This window comes from Lissotriton vulgaris, chromosome 2_1, assembly GCF_964263255.1.
Source record: "Lissotriton vulgaris chromosome 2_1, aLisVul1.2, whole genome shotgun sequence".
NCBI lineage: Eukaryota > Metazoa > Chordata > Amphibia > Caudata > Salamandridae > Lissotriton > Lissotriton vulgaris.
This window is the reverse complement of record NC_141687.1, coordinates 1770428311-1770444900: the sequence shown is the minus strand read 5'-3', so window position 1 is coordinate 1770444900 and position 16590 is coordinate 1770428311. Positions and strand designations below refer to the sequence as shown.

At 50.7% G+C, this 16590-nt stretch overlaps 1 protein-coding gene across 1 annotated transcript in view; it reads left to right on the top strand.

The window, feature by feature from the left end:
* LOC147733265 (sperm-specific sodium:proton exchanger-like) overlaps positions 1 to 16590 on the top strand; it is a 4638748-nt gene that overhangs the window by 3404139 nt on the left and 1218019 nt on the right. Inside the window, exon 13 of the mRNA XM_086958943.1 lies at positions 13900 to 14094. Within this exon, the coding sequence (XP_086815069.1) occupies positions 13900 to 14094 (195 nt within the window). The remainder of the gene's footprint in view (positions 1 to 13899; positions 14095 to 16590) is intronic.

Here is a 16590-nt window from a genome sequence, read left to right as displayed (position 1 = left end):
GCTTCACTCCGATACACGGTGCAGAGTGCTCTTGGGAGGGGAAAGAGGTCTCTCTCAAGCTATCCCGTCTGCCAACGGGCTAAAACAAGGTTGCCTTTTGGCCCCACTATTGTTTTCGTTATACCTATCGGACCTTCCGCAAATTCTATCGTCAAGTGCTGGTATTGCCCCGACTCTGGGGGGCAAACCGTTAGTATGTCTGTTATACGCAGATGATATACTAATCTTGGATTTGACCCCCACTGGATTGAATAATCGGTTGCATGCGCTCCACGGATTTGCAGAATCACATAATTTAAGGATAAATGTATCCAAGAGTAAAGTCATGTGCATTGTAGGAAGGAAAAAGCAAAAATATGGGAACTTTTTCTGGAATATAGGGGGCCTCGGATTGGAAGTTGTCCAATCGTATACTTTTCTGGGGGAAATAGTTTCTAGCACACTAAGTGATAAAGCCCATATAGCTAACAATATTCGGAAGGCAATGTCTCATGAGAGGGGACTAAATACCCTCTATAGATATACTGGACAGAGACATTTTGCCTACCTATTGAAGGTTTTTAGAGCTAAAGTCCCATCCACCTTACTATATGGCATAGAATTACTCGAAGTGGGGAGATGGGGATTTCTGAATACCACAGAGGGAAAAATTCCACGGAAATTATGTATGGTTAATACTGCGTGTAATATAGCAGCTTTTAGGTTGGAATTTGGTATACGAAGTGCTTGGCCCAGGGTCTTGCTAGGGTAGTACGGTGGGTCTCCAGCTTGGCGAACGGTGAACCTGGTACCTTAAGATATCTGATCCAAAAAGAACTTCTTGGACCCCTAAAAGAGCATTCCACTATTGTAAAGAATTTTAGATTAGCAGTTAAACTTTTGAAATTAGATGAATTGACACTTTTTTCTTTATCTACTTATCAGTTAAAACTGACCCTATAATTGGCCTCATGGAACCTAAGTTTTGATTTAGATAAAGAGGCCCTTACTGCAAAAAGGGGTCCGTTATCAGCCATTAATCACTACCAAATTAGGATTTCCCAACCTTATGTTTCCTGGAATCTCCCCCATGGGGTGCGTCGTTTTTTGTTTCTCCTGAGGCAAGACCTACTTCCTTTAAATAATTTGTTATCAAAATGGTATGGCTCTTCAATGATGTGCAATCTTTGTAACAAATACAAACAAGATGTTAAACACGTGTTATTCGTTTGTCCGGCCTTAAAACAACATTGCCTCAAATGGTTGAGACCTATCTGTCTAAGACTAAATATCTTTTCCGTTTCTGCTTTTCTCGATGCTATCTGTAATCCGCCAAATGAGAGGTTTTGTTGTATAATTTTTAACTTTTTTAAAAGTTTCTTGAATATATACTAGACTTGTTTTTGTAAATTGTTGATAATGCTTCAAATATCAATGTTAGATGATTTTATGTGGACCTCTGTTAAGAGTTCCAAAATATAAATAAATAAAAACTTTAAAAAAAACTTATAGGTGGTGTCAAAGACAAAGAAACCCAGATACACTGACTCTGTTGTTCAATAATTGTATTGAGAAATAATTTGGTAAATGAATACTCAAATTTCATACATACAAAAAGGTATTTACAGTTGTGTAAAGTGTCCCAAGTGAAAATATGAACCAAAGCATATAAGTGACGTTTGTGAGACCATATGTGCAAGGTTTAAAAAAAACTTTTTGTTTACAAAAGCGACCACTCCATATTTTCCAAATACATAGCATCTATATAATGATAGAGTTCAAATTTCAATGGTTCGCTTTTTTTCAATTGTCGACGGCGTTTCAACCCTAATATGGATGTAGGGTCTCTTCAGGACCTACGGTGTTAGGGACATCTAGAAAGGTAGAAGAATATGTGTTTGGAATCTAAGCCCATGTGTTGGCTCAATTGCTGTATTTAAAGAAATGGACTGCAAGTTACCTAGATTAGGAATTGTTGCAGTACTTGTGGGTTGCGTGCAAACCGTGTGTAGGTGAAAATAAAATTACTCACTAGGAAACCCAGCCGGGTTCTGTTTGAGAAGACAAAATAATTGTACATGTTAAGGAAGGGTGGGGGGATTTATTAAAGAAGGGATAGGAAAAAGAGGGGATAGGAAAAGGAAAACACCCTATTTTATAGATTTACTGGAGCCTTATATCACTTACCCCTAATGAGGGCGTGGACCTAGCAATTCTAGTAGGATATGCTCAATGGCTGTCCTCAGTGCTTCAAGACTTCACTTTCTGTGGGAAGGTGAAACAGTACGAGTGCACTTAGTGCTGTATTTATGCACGGTAGGTATTATAGGAAAGTTAAAAAGGAAAATTCCCCAGAATTCTTACCAGCAGTAACTGATATCTTCGTTTCGCGGGTGCTCCCTGGCAGTATTCTGCAATTAGAGATGTTTTCTGTAATATGAAATCAATAAGTTCAGATCAGATCCGAGGCCACCGAAGTTATCTGCGGCGTACCACAGGGATCATCGCTCAGCCCCACCCTTTTCAACGTCTACCTGAGCCCCCTCGCAGCCATCGCACGCCAACACAACCTCAACTTCATCTCCTACGCCGACGACACCCAGCTGATCCTCTCCATCACCAACGACCCAGCCACCGTCAGAACCAGCCTACACAAAGGGATGAAAGACGTCGACGAGTGGATGAAGAACAGCCGCCTGAAACTGAACTCAGACAAGACGGAAGTCCTCATCCTGGGGTCATCGCACTCCACCTGTCACGACTCCTGGTGGCCCCCTACCATGGGCACCACTCCCAAGCCAACGGACCACGCACGAAACCTGGACTTCATCCTGGACTCCTCCCTCTCGATGACCATACAAGTCACTGTCGTCTCATCATCATGCTTCTATACCCTGCGCATGCTCCGAAAGATCTTCCGATGGATCCCCACTGAAACCAGGAAGACGGTCACCCAGGCACTCGTCACCAGCCGACTGGACTACGGAAACACCCTCTACGCCTGAACCACAGCCAAACTTCAGAAAAGGCTCCAACGCATCCAGAACGCCTCCGCACGACTCGTCCTGGACATCCCCCGACACAGCCACATCTCCGGCCACCTGAGAGACCTGCACTGGCTCCCCGTCAGCAAGAGGATCACGTTCAGACTCCTCACCCACGCACACAAGGCTCTCCACAACCTGGGCCCCAAGTACCTCAACAACCGCCTGTCCTTCTACACGCCCACCCGCCAGCTACGGTCGACCAGCCTCGCCCTTGCCGCTGTTCCACGCATCCGCAGAGCCACTGCCGGAGGAAGATCCTTCTCCTACCTGGCAGCCAAGATGTGGAACTCCCTCCACATCCACCTTCGGCTAACCCAGGACCATCTCTCCTTCAGGAAGCAACTCAAAACCTGGCTTTTCGAGCAGTAACGGACCCCTCTCCCCCCAGTGCCTTGAGACCCATCCGGGTGAGTAGCGCGCTATACAAATTTCATGATTGATTGATTTATTCATAAACATCATTATGATCTGTTCCAATAAAGCGTATCCCAATCAGTTAAAAAGTGTATCCCAAATGGATAAAAATGTCAGCAGTGTATCTTTATAGATACCAAGGGCGAGGGGACTTTCATACCTTTAATTATGGATCAAACAGGCGGGACGACTCCCGTCAGTCCTCTCCGATACAATGACGGCGACCGAGTGTACTCGGTCTGTATTTAAGCCGTCTCTAAGTTCCAGTTTCAACCGGAGTTACCTGCAGCGTGCACAGCAGCCGGCACGTACTGCTGCTAACAGTGGGCACGTATTACGTAATACGTTGTCTGTTGTGTTTTGGTAAAAAACAACTACTAAGGTCAAGTTGTGATAATGTGCGCGTCAGGAATAGTAAAGCTTAATATTAAAGAAGGGAGAGGAAATGAAAAGGATGAAAAAATTAATTAATGATAATAAAAATAAATGAAAGGAATGTGGAAAAATTGAAAGAAAAAAGAGAAGAAAGACTTTAATGGTCATGTGAGGTCAACATTTCTGTGTGAACATTTGTGCATGCAATTCTATTCTAACATGTTTTTTCTTAGTTTTCTCTAACTTGTTCAGCAATTGTTGCCTAGGGCTTGTACTGTTATTTGGTAAACTAGTAAACAAATATGGTCCGCTAGTAATTCTAGCAATATAATCCTCAGTGTATAATGGTGCCTCTCTCTCTGAAATCTCAATCCTTGTGAAAGAAGATAACCCTATATGTACTAGAGGGTATAAGGAAAACATCCAGTATGGATAGATCCCTTGCGCATTAGCCACTGCATGAAAAGTCTTAAAAGAAAGACAAAGGAACCCTACTCACGACAGAACCAGGGTAATTAAGTATTTCAAGAAAAACAGAGGTTCCTGTGGGATAGATACTTAATAATGATTTGAAAGACAAAGTGAAATTTGCATATATAGCCAGAGGTTATAGGTGGTGTGAAAGAGAAAGAAACCCAGATACACTGACTCTGTTGTTCAATAATTGTATTGAGAAATAATTTAGTAAATGAATACTCAAATTCCATACATATACAAAAATGTATTTACAGTTGTGTAAAGTGTCCTAAGTGAAATTATGAACCAAAGCATATAAGTGACGTTTGTGAGACAATATGTACAAGGTTTCAAAAAAAATTTTGTTTACAAAAGCAACCACTCCATATTTTCCAAATACATAGCATCTATATAATGATAAAGTGCAAATTTCAAGGGTTCGCTTTTTTTCAATTATCGACGGCGTTTCGACCCTAAGTTGGATATAGGGTCTCTTCAGGACCTACGGTGTTAGGGACATCCAGGAACCCGCACGTCTGAGGGAGGGAGTCAGGAGGAGACAGAGAGAGGGAGACAGTGGGAGGGAGACAGAGGGAGAGAGACAGAAGGAGAGAGACAGAGGGAGACAGAGGGAGGGAGATAGATGGAGGGAGTCAGGGGGAGACAGAGAGAGGGAGACAGAGAGGAAGGGAGAAAGAGACAGACAGATGGAGACAGAGGGAGAGGGAGACAGAGAGAGGGAGATAGAGAGGGGGAGACAGAGACAGAGAGAGGGAGACCGAGAGAGACATAGAGAGGGAGACAGAGAGAGGGAGACAGAGGGAGGGAGACAGAGACAGAGGGAGACAGAGAGCGGGAGACTGAGAGAGGGAAGGAGACAGAGGAAGGGATTTTGAGGGAAGGAGACAGAGGGAGGGAGACAGAAGAAGTAATACAAAGGGGGAGACACAGGAATGGAGATAGAGACAGAAAGAGAGAGACAGAGGGAGAGGGAGACAAAGGGAGACTAAGGGAGAGGGACACAGAGAGAGGGAGGTAGACAGAGGTAGACTGAGGGGGGAGGGAGACAGAGACAGAGGGAGACATGCGTAGAGAGGGAGACATGCAGAGAGAGGGAGACAGAGGGAGGCAGAGAGAGGGAGACAGACAGAGGGAGGGAGACAGAGGGAGGTAGACAGACAGGGAGGGAGAAGAATGAATGAATGTTGGATTTATAGAGCGCGTGGTTACCCTGGAGCGTCCCAGCGCTGCACCACTGGGGAACCTGTCCAGGCTTTCCGTGTGAGATGGTCCCTTTACTGGGCATCCCCAAGGTGCAGCCAGGCATCCCCGGCGGTGATGGGGCCGGAGTGGAGATTAAGCAAGCTATTGCCCGGAGTTGCAGCGTGGGACCCCATGATTAGAGTGGCACCGAGGCGAGATTTATCAGGCCCGCTGACATTGGTCCTGCACCTGGCCGCGTCGGGAATTGAACCCTGGTCCCGGGCCAACCTCTGCCTCCGTGTCTGCCGCCTCTAACCGTTGAGCCACACTTCTCCTGGTGGGAGACTGAGGGAGGGAGACAAAGGGAGGGAGACAGAGGAAGGGAGGGCTGCGGAGGGAGACAGAGGGAGGGAGACAAAGGGAGGGAGACAGAGGAAGGGAGGGCTGCAGAGGGAGACAGAGAGAGGGAGATAGAGAGAGGGAGACAGAGAGGGAGGGAGATAGAGGGAGGGAGTCAGGGGAGACAGAGGGAGGAAGATGGAGACAGAGAGAGAGACATTGAGAGGGAGACAGACAGAGGGAGACAGACAGAGGAAGGGAGATAGAGGGAGGGAGACAGAAGAAGGAAGACAAAGGATCGGGAGACAGAGGAAGGGAGACAGAGACAGACAGAGAGAGAGAGACAGAGGAAGAGGGAGACAGAGAGAGAGGGAGACAGAGAGAGTGAGAGGGAGGTAGACAGGGGGAGAGAGCGGGATCGAGACAGAGGAAGGGAGACAGACAGACAGAGAGAGAGGGAGACAGAGAGAGGGAGAGGGAGGCAGACAGAGGGGGAGGGAGACAGAGGGAGGGAGACAGAGACAGACAGAGAGAGACAGAGGGAGAGGGAGACAGAGAGAGAGAGAGGGAGAGGTAGGTAGACAGAGGGAGACAGAGGGGGAGGAAGACCGAGGGGGAGGGAGACAGAGGGAGGGAGACAGAGAGAGGGGTACAGGGAGGGAGGGAGACAGAGGGAGGGAGTCAGGGGGAGAGAGAGGGAGGGAGAGGGATACAAAGAGAGGGAGACAGAGAGAGGAAAACAGAGAGAGAGAGACAGAGGGAGGGAGAGGGAGACAGAGAGAGGGAGACAGAGAGGGGGAGACAGAGAGAGTGAGACAGAGAGAGGGAGACAGATGGAGGGAGGGGGAGGGAGGGAGACAGAGGAATGGAGACAGAGAGAGGGAGACAGAGAGAGGGAGGGAGACAGAGACAGAACGAGGGAGACAGAGATAGGGATAGGGAGACAGAGAGGGGGAAGACAGAGAGAGGGAGACAGAGGTGGTCAGGGGGAGACAGAGGAAGGGAGCGGGAGACAGAGAGAGGGAGACAGAGGTGGTCAGGGGAGACAGAGGGAGGGAGAAAGAGACAGAGAGAGGGAGACCGAGGGAGACAGACAGAGGGAGACAGACGGAGGGAGACAGATAGAGGGAGACAGAGGGAGGGAGACAGTGAGAGGGAAACAGAGAGAGGGAGAGAGAGTGAGGGAGAGGGTGACAGAGAGAGGGAGACAGAGAGAGGGAGACAGACAGAGAGCGGGAGACAGAGAGAGAGAGACAGAGAGATGGAGTCAGAGAGAGGGAGTCAGGGGGGACAGAGGGGGAGAGGGAGACAGAGAGAGGGAGACAGAGAGAAGGAGACAGCAGGAGGGAGACAGACAGATGGAGACATATGGAGGGAGACAGAGGGAGGGAGACAGAAAGAGGGAGACAGAGAGAGGAAGACAGGCAGAGAGAGGGAGACAGAGAAAGGGAGACATAGGGAGGGAGTCAGCTGGAGGGAGACAGAGGGAGGGAGAGAGAGGGAAGGAGGCAGACCGAGAGGGAGAAAGAGAGGGAGAGAGAAGGAGGGTGGGAGACAGAGGGAGGGAGACAGAGGGAGGGAGGGATGGATAGGGAGACAGAGAGAGGGAGATAGAGAGAGGGAGACAGAGAGAGTGAGACAGAAAGGGAGGGAGATAGAGGGTGTGAGTCAGGGGGAGACAGTAGGAGGGAGAGGGAGACAGAGAGAGAGACAGAGAGAGAGACATTGAGAGGGAGACAGACAGAGGGAGACAGACAGAGGAAGGGAGATAGAGGGAGGGAGACAGAAGAAGGAAGACAAAGGGGGAGACAAGGGAGGGAGACAGAGGAAGGGAGACAGAGACAGACAGAGAGAGACAGAGGAAGAGGGAGACAGAGAGAGAGGGAGACAGACAGAGGGAGTCAGACAGAGGGTGACAGAGGGAGAGGGAGACAGAGAGAGAGGGAGAGAGAGAGGGAGGGAGACAGAGGGAGGGAGACAGAGGGAGAAAGACAGAGGGAGGGGAGACAGAGGGAGAGAGGGATACAGAGGGAAACAGAGAGAGGGAGACAGAGAGGGAGAGACAGAGGGAGGGAGTCAGGGGAGGGAGGGGGAGGGAGATGGAGACAGAGAGAGGGAGACAGAGAGAGGGAGACAGAAAAAGAGACACAGAGAGAGAGAGAGAGGGAGAGAGAGAGAGAGAGAGGGAGGGAGACATACATAGGGAGTTTGACAGAGGGAGACAGACAGAGGGAGACAGAGAGAGAGGGAGGGAGACAGAAGGAGGAAGACAGAGGGTGACAGACAGAGGGAGGGAGACAGACAGAGGGGGAGGGTGACAGAGGGAGGAGGGTGACAGAGGGAGGGAGACATATAGAGGGAGGCAGAGGGAGGGAGACAGACAGAGGGAAACAGACAGAGACAGAGGGAGAGAGACAGAAAGGGGGACAGAGAGAGGGAGGGAGACAGATAGAGAGGGAGGGAGGGAGACAGACAGAGTGAGTGAGACAGAGGGAGACAGAGGAAGACAGAGAGCGAGGGAGAGAAAGCGAGAGAGATAGATAGAGAGAGGGAGGGAGACAGAGAGAGAGGGAGGAAGAGAGAGAGAGAGAGAGAGAGAGAGAGAGAGAGAGAGAGACCGAGAGAGATAGAGAGAGAGAGAGATGTGTGTATGCCGGGTCTGGTGGCTCAGTGGACGAAGGTGTTCACTGCAGGGACTTGTGTTCAATCTCATGGTCGCATGTTTTTTTTTTTGCTCTAGCCTGCCCCTCTCCCCCACTGACCCCGCCTGCATGGAATCGGCCTAGGCCACAAACCACCCTGTAAATTTGGCCCCCTGAGAGAAAGTTTGTGAGTATCCATGGCTTAGTGACAGAGCTAAAGCATTCTCTAGGCCAGACTTAAATATAGTAACTGAAGCCAAAATATTTTACAGAGAGAGAAAGAGAGAGACAGACAGAGAGAGGGAGACAGACAGAGGGAGTCAGACAGAGGGAGATCGAGGTAGAGGGAGACAGAGAGAGGAAGAGAGAGAGGGAGGGAGTCAGGGGGAGACAGGGGTAGTCAGGGGGAGACAGAGGGCGGGAGAGGGAGACAGAGAGAGGGAGACCGAGGTAGACAGACAGAGTGAGACAGACAGATGGAGACAGATAGAGGGAGACAGAGGGAGGGAGACAGAGGGAGGGAGACAGAAAGAGAGAGGGAGACAAAGAGAGGCAGACAGGCAGAGAGAGGGAGGCAGAGAGAGGGAGACAGAGGGAGGGAGTCAGCTGGAGGGAGACAGAGGGAGGGAGACAGAGGGAAGGAGACAGACCGAGATGGAGACAGACCGAGAGGGAGAAAGAGAGGGAGAGAGAAGGAGGGCGGGAGACAGAGGGAGGGAGGGATGGAGAGGGAGACAGAGAGAGGGAGATAGAGAGAGGGAGACAGAGAGAGTGAGACAGAGAGGGAGGGAGATAGAGGGAGGGAGTCAGGGGGAGACAGTAGGAGGGAGAGGGAGATAGAGAGACAGCGAGAGAGACATTGAGAGGGAGACAGACAGAGGGAGACAGACAGAGAGAGACAGAGGAAGAGGGAGCCAGAGTGAGAGGGAGACAGAGAGATGGAGTGGGAGGTAGACAGAGAGAGAGAGAGGGATCGAGACAAAGGAAGGGAGACAGACAGACAGAGAGAGACAGAGGAAGAGGGAGAGGGAGACAGAGAGAGAGGGAGACAGAGAGAGGGAGGGTAACAGAGGGGGAGGGAGACAGAGGTAGGTAGACAGAGACAGACAAAGAGAGACAGAGGGAGAGGGAGACAGAGAGAGAGGGAGACAGAGAGAGGGGGCGGTAGGTAGACAGAGGGAGACAGAGGGGGGAGGGAGACAGAGGGGGAGGGAGACAGAGGGAGGGAGACAGAGAGAGTGAGACAGAAAGGGAGGGAGATAGAGGGTGTGAGTCAGGGGGAGACAGTAGGAGGGAGAGGGAGACAGAGAGAGAGACAGAGAGAGAGACATTGAGAGGGAGACAGACAGAGGGAGACAGACAGAGGAAGGGAGATAGAGGGAGGGAGACAGAAGAAGGAAGACAAAGGGGGAGACAAGGGAGGGAGACAGAGGAAGGGAGACAGAGACAGACAGAGAGAGACAGAGGAAGAGGGAGACAGAGAGAGAGGGAGACAGACAGAGGGAGTCAGACAGAGGGAGACAGAGGGAGAGGGAGACAGAGAGAGAAGGAGAGAGAGAGGGATGGAGACAGAGGGAGGGAGACAGAGGGAGAAAGACAGAGGGAGGGGAGACAGAGGGAGAGAGGGATACACAGGGAAACAGAGAGAGGGAGACAGAGAGGGAGAGACAGAGGGAGGGAGTCAGGGGAGGGAGGGGGAGGAAGATGGAGACAGAGAGAGGGAGACAGAGAGAGGGAGACAGAAAAAGATATACAGAGAGAGAGAGAGAGAGGGAGAGAGAGAGAGAGGGAGGGAGACATACATAGGGAGTTTGACAGAGTGAGACAGACAGAGGGAGACAGAGGGAGACAGAGAGAGAGGGAGGGAGACAGAAGGAGGAAGACAGAGGGTGACAGACAGAGGGAGGGAGACAGACAGAGGGGGAGGGTGACAGAGGGAGGAGGGTGACAGAGGGAGGGAGACATATAGAGGGAGGCAGAGGGAGGGAGACAGACAGAGGGAAACAGACAGAGACAGAGGGAGAGAGACAGAAAGGGGGACAGAGAGAGGGAGGGAGACAGATAGAGAGGGAGGGAGGGAGACAGACAGAGTGAGTGAGACAGAGGGAGACAGAGGAAGACAGAGAGCGAGGGAGAGAAAGCGAGAGAGATAGATAGAGAGAGGGAGGGAGACAGAGAGAGAGGGAGGAAGAGAGAGAGAGAGAGAGAGAGAGAGAGAGAGAGAGAGAGAGAGAGAGACAGAGAGAGATAGAGAGAGAGAGAGATGTGTGTATGCCGGGTCTGGTGGCTCAGTGGACGAAGGTGTTCACTGCAGGGACTTGTGTTCAATCTCATGGTCGCATGTTTTTTTTTTTGCTCTAGCCTGCCCCTCTCCCCCACTGACCCCGCCTGCATGGAATCGGCCTAGGCCACAAACCACCCTGTAAATTTGGCCCCCTGAGAGAAAGTTTGTGAGTATCCATGGCTTAGTGACAGAGCTAAAGCATTCTCTAGGCCAGACTTAAATATAGTAACTGAAGCCAAAATATTTTACAGAGAGAGAAAGAGAGAGACAGACAGAGAGAGGGAGACAGACAGAGGGAGTCAGACAGAGGGAGACCGAGGTAGAGGGAGACAGAGAGAGGAAGAGAGAGAGGGAGGGAGTCAGGGGGAGACAGGGGTAGTCAGGGGGAGACAGAGGGCGGGAGAGGGAGACAGAGAGAGGGAGACCGAGGTAGACAGACAGAGGGAGACAGACAGATGGAGACAGATAGAGGGAGACAGAGGGAGGGAGACAGAGGGAGGGAGACAGAAAGAGAGAGGGAGACAAAGAGAGGAAGACAGGCAGAGAGAGGGAGGCAGAGAGAGGGAGACAGAGGGAGGGAGTCAGCTGGAGGGAGACAGAGGGAGGGAGACAGAGGGAAGGAGACAGACCGAGATGGAGACAGATCGAGAGGGAGAAAGAGAGGGAGAGAGAAGGAGGGCGGGAGACAGAGGGAGGGAGGGATGGAGAGGGAGACAGAGAGAGGGAGATAGAGAGAGGGAGACAGAGAGAGTGAGACAGAGAGGGAGGGAGATAGAGGGAGGGAGTCAGGGGGAGACAGTAGGAGGGAGAGGGAGATAGAGAGATACAGCGAGAGAGACATTGAGAGGGAGACAGACAGAGGGAGACAGACAGAGAGAGACAGAGGAAGAGGGAGCCAGAGTGAGAGGGAGACAGAGAGATGGAGTGGGAGGTAGACAGAGAGAGAGAGAGGGATCGAGACAAAGGAAGGGAGACAGACAGACAGAGAGAGACAGAGGAAGAGGGAGAGGGAGACAGAGAGAGAGGGAGACAGAGAGAGGGAGATGGAGGGTAACAGAGGGGGAGGGAGACAGAGGTAGGTAGAGAGAGACAGACAAAGAGAGACAGAGGGAGAGGGAGACAGAGAGAGAGAGGGAGACAGAGAGAGGGAGAGGTAGGTAGACAGAGGGAGACAGAGGGGGGAGGGAGACAGAGGGGGAGGGAGACAGAGGGAGGGAGACAGAGAGAGGGATACAGGGAGGGAGGGAGACAGAGGGAGGGAGTCAGGGGGAGACAGAGGGAGGGAGAAGGATACAAAGAGAGGGAGACAGAGAGAGGGAGACAGAGAGAGGGAGGCAGAGAGAGGGAGACAGAGAGAGGGAGACAGACAGAGGGAGGGGGGAGACAGAGGGATGGAGACAGAGAGAGGGAGACAGAGAGAGGGAGGGAGACAGAGATAGAACGAGGGAGACAGAGACAGGGACAGGGAGACAGAGATGGGGGAGACAGAGAGAGGGAGACAGAGGTGGTCAGGGGAGACAGAGGGAGGGAGAGGGAGACAGAGAGAGGGAGACAGACGGAGGGAGACAGAGGGAGACAGACGGAGGGAGACAGAGGGAGGGAGACAGAGGGAGGGAGACAGAGAGAGGGAGACAGAGAGACGGAGACAGAGGGAGGGAGAGGGTGACAGAGAGAGGGAGACGGTGACAGAGAGAGGGAGACAGAGAGAAGGAGACAGACAGAGAGCGGGAGACAGAGAGAGGGAGTCAGAGAGGGAGTCATGGGGAACAGAGGGGGGAGAGGGAGACAGAGAGAGGGAGACAGAGAGAGGGAGGCAGAGGGAGGGAGTCAGCAGGAGGGAGACAGAGGGAGGGAGATAGAGGGAGGGAGACAGACTGAGAGTGAGACACACTGAGAGGGAGGCAGAGAGGGAGGGAGGGAGACAGAGGTAGGGGAGACAGGGGAGGGAGGGATACAGAGGGAAATTGAGAGAGGGAGACAGAGAGAGTGAGACAGAGAGGGGGGAAACAGAGGGAGTGAGTAAGGGGAGATAGAGGGAGGGAGAGGGAAACAGAGAGAGGGAGACAGAGAGAGCGAGACAGAGAGAAACAGAGTGAGACAGAGACAGAGAGACAGACAGATGGAGACAGAGAGAGGGAGACAGAGAGAGGGAGACAGAAAGAGAGAGACAGAGAGAGAGAGAGAGGGTGACAGACAGAGGGAGTGTGACAGAGGGAGACAGACAGAGGGAGACAGAGGGAGACAGAGAGAGAGGGAGGGAGACAGAGGGAGGAAGACAGAGGGCGACAGACAGAGGGAGGGAGACAGAGAGAGGGAGACAGAAAGAGAGAGACAGAGAGAGAGAGGGAGGGTGACAGACAGAGGGAGTGTGACAGAGGGAGACAGACAGAGGGAGACAGAGGGAGACAGAGAGAGAGGGAGGGAGACAGAGGGAGGAAGACAGAGGGCAACAGACAGAGGGAGGGAGACAGACAGATGGGGAGGGTGACAGAGGGAGGAGGGTGACAGAGGGAGGGAGACAGATAGAGGGAGGCAGAGGGAGGGAGACAGACAGAGGGAGACAGACAGAGGGAAACAGACAGAGACAGAGGGAGAGAGACAGAGATGGGGACAGAACAGAGAGAGGGAGGGAGACAGAGAGAGAGGGAGGGAGGGAGACAGACAGAGTGAGTGAGACAGAGGGAGATAGAGGAAGACAGAGAGAGAGGGAGAGAAAGCAAGAGAGATAGATAGAGAGAGGGAGGGAGACAGGGAGAGAGAGGGAGAGAGAGAGAGAGAGAGAGAGAGAGAGAGAGAGAGAGAGAGAGAGAGAGAGAGATGTGTGTATGCCGGGTCTGGTGACTCAGTGGACGAAGGTGTTCACTGCAGGGACTTGTGTTCAATCTCATGGTCGCATTTCTTTTTTGCTCTAGCCTGCCCTCCTCCCCCACTGACCCCGCCCGCATGGAATCGGCCTAGGCCACAAACCACACTGTAAATGTGGCCCCCTGAGAGAAAGTTTATGAGTATCCATGGCTTAGTGACACAGCTAAAGCAGCCTCTAGGCCAGACTTGAACATAGTAACTGAATCCAAAATATTTTACAGCTGACATCGAGGCTAAACATTTTGTCAGAATTGTAAATATTCTATTGCAAAATAAAATGTCTATTTGTTTGCAGATACTTGCACTCCGGAAGCACTATTTTCGCAATCACTGGAACAAGTTTGATTTTGCCGTTCTGTTAATTGGTGCAGCAGAGATGCTGATAGAGTGGCTCTTAGTAATGATGGGTGTAGCCAGAAGCCCCATGATTAAATCTATTTTAAAAGCTTTACGATTGCTTCGCCTGATAAGAGCTCTACGTCTCATAAAGGTAAAACTTCTTTATTTCATTATTTTCATATGTTGTATTTTTCATATGTAAAAACAGGCTTCTTTCGCATTAATTGTTCTTTACTCTAATGTAGTAACTGCGTTCCTGAAATTAGGGGAATGTCCTAGAATTATTGTTATATATTAGAGAGTAATAGTTACACCATGAGCTCAATAACCTCATAGCAACTATGCAGTTCAAATAGCATTTGTATATTTGTGTGTCATTGTATATCGTTTTAACTATGCTAGGGTATTGAGAGAGGGTGGAGAAGAGAAGGGGTCTAGGGGAGTGTGTGGTGTGGGGATGTAATACTTTCAGCAGTGCCTAATTTGTAAATTAACTGGGGTTCTCGTGAAGAGGACATTGCAGCTTGTATGTATGTATGTATGTATAGGCATTTATATAGCGCACTCCTTACCCGGAGGGTCCCAAGGTGCTTCGACCGCTGCGAAACCCTTCCTGGCTTCCCTGAGTGATGGTCCCTTAATGGGTATCTCCAGGGTGAGACCAGGCATCCCCGGCGGTCTGGTGGGGCCGTTAGTGAAGATGAGGCAAGCTAATGCCCAGAGTTGCCGAGTGTGATCGCTGATCAGAGTGGGCCCCGAGGCGAGAGAATTATCGAGTCTGCTGACCCTGGTCCAGAAACCTGCCGCGCCGGGAATCAAACCCTGGTCCCGGGCGGTCCTCTGCTCTCGGGTCTGCCGCCTCTAACCAGTGAGCCACGCTACTTCACTTGCGCCATACATTGCCCCCCGCCATGCTGCCAATTATAGTAACAACACAACTACTAACGATCACACTCCTACAATTGTGACAATTTGGACTATTTCAGACATCCAAAGCTATAAGAATGACTGGGCAGCACGTTAAAGTCAAAGTTAATGCATAGTGTAATAATAATTACCTTTTGTTGTGGTCATCGCGAAATTAGCCATAAAGTGCTACCTTGTGGCAGACTGTCACAAGCTCCGGTGTAGCCAATTAAGTGCCGGTGCCGAGCACCGGAAACCACCGGCTCAAATTAGGCACCTGAGTAACAAGTAGGGGTAGAAGGCAGTTGAAGCTGTGAACCTGAGAATTTCTGGAATTGTATTTATTATTCTAACCACTGGTTGATTACCAGGTAATGTGGTAGCAATGTTTGAAGAGATGTGTCTTCAGCTTTTTTTTGGAAGTGAAAGATAGACGATCTTGTTTGAACTGGGAGGGAATAGAACTCCAGATCATCGTGAGTAGCAATGGAACCCCTGGTTTCTATTGTTCTCTTTCCTGCACTTTCTGGTTTCAAGCTTGGCTTGGTTACTCTTGCTTTGGGACTTCTAAAGGCTATTATACTTCGTAATATTGTTTCAGGCTTGGAGCATTTCCCAAAATGACTATCTGGCAGATAACACAGCCGGTTCTGAATGTACTTGCGCTGGCAGAGGGCCAACAGAGTTTCTGAGTTTAAGTGTGAATTTGTTGTCAGGAGGCTTGCCTAACAGCCAATAGAGCTGGGCACACTAAAGCAGAGTTCTTCAAACTGTGGGGCTTAATGGATCATCGTGAAGGGAATGGGGGAGGGGGAGAGGAACACCACACTCGAGCCAAGAGAAGCATCATGCTGATATCAGTGCTTAGTTTTAGGTGATAAATCGTGAGTGTCAGTAAGACACCCAGTAATGGGCCAGTAAGACACCCTGTAATGGGCCAGTTCTCACATCTTTTGACAGCTGCTCTCCTTTGCACCTGTGCCTCAGTCTCGCCTTCAGTGAGGTTGTGGCTGGCAGGTGGCAGACTTAGAAGCAAGGCCTGCACTCAGGGTTTCTGTCAGAGCAATCCAGGAGCCGGAGGGCAGGTGTTCTGTGCTCACAGTTGCCCACATGGGGTAATTACGTAGAAGCTAACTTTAGGGGCAACAAGGCTTCTCACAAGCTCTAACCCTCTCAGAAAGTTGATGTGGGCCAGGGCATACTCTTCTTGAGCACAGTGGAGCAAGGGCAAGCTGCGCTTCTCTTCTTGGACACAGCAGCGCATGTTATGAGCCAATTGCCTTCTTGGGCACAGTGGTGTAGGTTAGTTGCAAACACATTTTTGTCACAACAACGTAGGTCATGTTGAATTCCCCATTGTTCCCACCTAGAACCACGAATCAGATATTCTGTTACTTACCAACTCCTGTGGCATACTGGTCACTATCCGCCGTCTTCCTCATCTGGCAGAACCTCCCCCACCCCAGGCAGTGGAGGCGTACTACAATTGCCTTTTCCTGGACCATCGCTCCTCTGGCAAGGTTAGCAGGCGCGTTCCCTTGATAAACAGGCAGACTGGCTTTAGGCAATCAGGTCAGATGTACAGCGTCTTCCAGTAAGGGATAGACCCAGGTGATGTCCCCTCAACTCTGGAAAGCTTTCTGTTCCAGCCACCAGCTCTGGTTGCTCAGTGGTTCTCTGAGTATTCTCCCGAGCACGCCTTTTTCCTTAGTCAAATAGACCTTAGAACATGAACAACAAG